Below are 2,389 nucleotides of genomic sequence, written 5' to 3'. Positions count from 1 at the left end.
TTTTATTAGATTTTTCGTGTTGCCTTTTTTCCACCACTCTACTGTCGGCTTCTGCTGGTTTTTCGCACTTATTTTTCTCGGATTTTTTGCCTTTTTTGTTTGTCAGTTGTGAATTTGTAAGATTTGATTTTGAAAGTGGCCAGATAAAAGAGCACCCGAACGGGGTAAAACGAATTGAAAATAGCCAAATGGCTAAAAAGATTAGAAGCTGCAAGGGGCGAATGAGTTGGGGAAATACTATAGAAGCAATTCCACTTTGCCGATGGAGTGTGACAGATAAGTTGGTAACATTGATGCTAAAGGGTTAGGGGCATGGCATTCTGTAGTTTTTAATAAGTTTTCTGATAAATTTAGTTGAATTTGCTTATGTAACATTTTGAAATCCGAATGAACTGATGGCATGGTAGTATCGTGTGAAGTTAATGTGTTTTATAATCTCTAATTACATAAATGGATTAAAACATGTTAGATTAATGTACGTTTCAGAGGAGCAAGTGGCAGGTTTTCTATAAATATGAAAACTTTAACTGGCTATTAGTTTCAATTGTTAAATAGACCTCCTGCTCCGATGTTAAAGTACATAGTGATCGTTTTACTTACAGTGATACCCAAGTCATTGGTAATTACACTAGAAATATACACATTTGTAGTCAGAGAAATACTATTTTAGTACTTTAGTTACAGGTATCAATGTCATATGAGGCGATCTTTGTCTCAGTAACCAGATCAGAGAACGCACAACCAATTGACATTTCAAATCTTTGACTCATTGGTCGAGAGCGTATTTTAAATGGGACTTTTGAAATTCTCGAGGATGCTGGCGATACAAATTATCAAGTATCTGTGGATAATTTGTACAATCTTCAAAAAGTAAGGTTTCTATTTAAAGGACTGCATCAAAAATGGCAAAAACAATGATTTACATATAAACACAACTTCTTGCCTTTTTCCCAAAGGAAAGTACTATTTAAAAAACGTTACTTTAAACGTTCAAAATTGGCCAAAAATAATACAGCGCGGCCTTTGTCGACACGTTTGCACTTTTTATAAATATGATGTACCTGTTGGCACATTAAATGTTACCTCCTCCATTGAAGACCGTGCTCCAAATGTATTTGGAATGTAAACCCTTGGTACCATTTTTCCTAACGTATATGAAAAGTGGATAGTCCATGCTGGCCAAGAGCATAATTTATCAATTCACATTTTGCAAGCATAAATAAGAAGTTTATAAGTATAAGTATGCCTAATAATGCTTCCTATACAAGAAATTGTTCCAAAACTAACTAAATATAAGCTGTTAATGCGTATTTTCATAATATATTTGTAAATAGGAAACATAAATAATTTGTATAAGCTCCTAGCCTATAAATGCTTTCTTAAAACCGCGTAAAATTTGCGTTAGGTCCACACTTAATCATTTTGTACTCAGGGCACGGTATAAAAATTCCATCTATTCGTAATATTTAAATAGCCATACCCGACTTTCGAAGCACAAGCATAAATCTCGGAGAGAAAAGCATCCTCGATTTGAGCATCTGCGCTGGCAAATTTAAAGCCATTACACTAATAAATAATCTGCCACACATTTAGCACATTGCCATCGATTTAATACAGCTTCAGCTTCATCTGCAGGAGCAATGGAGCCATGGAGCTATGGAGCCACATAGCTTTCCGCCAAAGACACGCCCACAGACAAATCCGAATCCAAATCGCATAACCCCCACCTCACACATGCTCCATATACACGAATGCGAAGGGATGAGCGGGGTTGCCAGGACTAAAGGAGGTTTATTCCGATTCCGAGTGCTAAAGGGAGCCAGGAAAAAATTCATATGTCTGCTGCTGTGGCTGCTTTCAATAGCTTTCGAATTTTTTTTTGGATTTTTTTCTTTTTGGCCATGGAAAGGGTGGGCTAAGCGAGCGGGGCAGCGTTTGGCCATCATCATCGATGGCTGCTTTCAATATCTAATAATATTGCGCATACGCCACGTTGCCAGATTCCTGCTCGCAGATTTCGCAGTCGAAGCTGCTGAAGCTGTTGCTGCTTCACTTTCGTCGAGTGCGTGTTGGCGCAATAATCAACAGTTATATTATGAATGCACAAGCACTTGGAAAACAGTGGTAGTTGTAGTCTTACAAATAAACTGAATTTTTACTTTCCAAATATAAAAAATCTGTTGTGATGCCATATAAAAAATCAATTTATAAAAATTTTTAAATGCCGATTTAAGCACCAAAAATCTTATGTGCTAACAACCAAAAAACAATATATTTTCAATTATTTCCCAAAAAAAATTCCAAACTTAGACCACAGTGTAAAATTCATAGTGCGCATTTACCATAACCCCTTTGAAAAGGGGAGAAACACAAAGATATGATACTCCAT

The 2,389-nt window shown here is 36.3% G+C and overlaps 1 protein-coding gene across 1 annotated transcript; it reads left to right on the top strand.

Annotated features, from left to right (window-relative positions):
* The first annotated feature begins 568 nt into the window (after positions 1 to 568).
* LOC120454032 lies at positions 569 to 1,126 on the top strand. Its single transcript, XM_039639026.1, is given in 3 exon segments — positions 569 to 619; positions 679 to 848; positions 850 to 1,126. Coding segments are annotated over 3 exon segments (498 nt in total).
* The last annotated feature ends 1,263 nt before the right edge of the window (positions 1,127 to 2,389 follow it).

The sequence above is a fragment of the Drosophila santomea genome, chromosome 3R (genome assembly GCF_016746245.2).
Source record: "Drosophila santomea strain STO CAGO 1482 chromosome 3R, Prin_Dsan_1.1, whole genome shotgun sequence".
NCBI lineage: Eukaryota > Metazoa > Arthropoda > Insecta > Diptera > Drosophilidae > Drosophila > Drosophila santomea.
The sequence above is the reverse complement of the archived record's forward strand: the minus strand, read 5'-3'. Positions and strand labels throughout refer to the sequence as shown.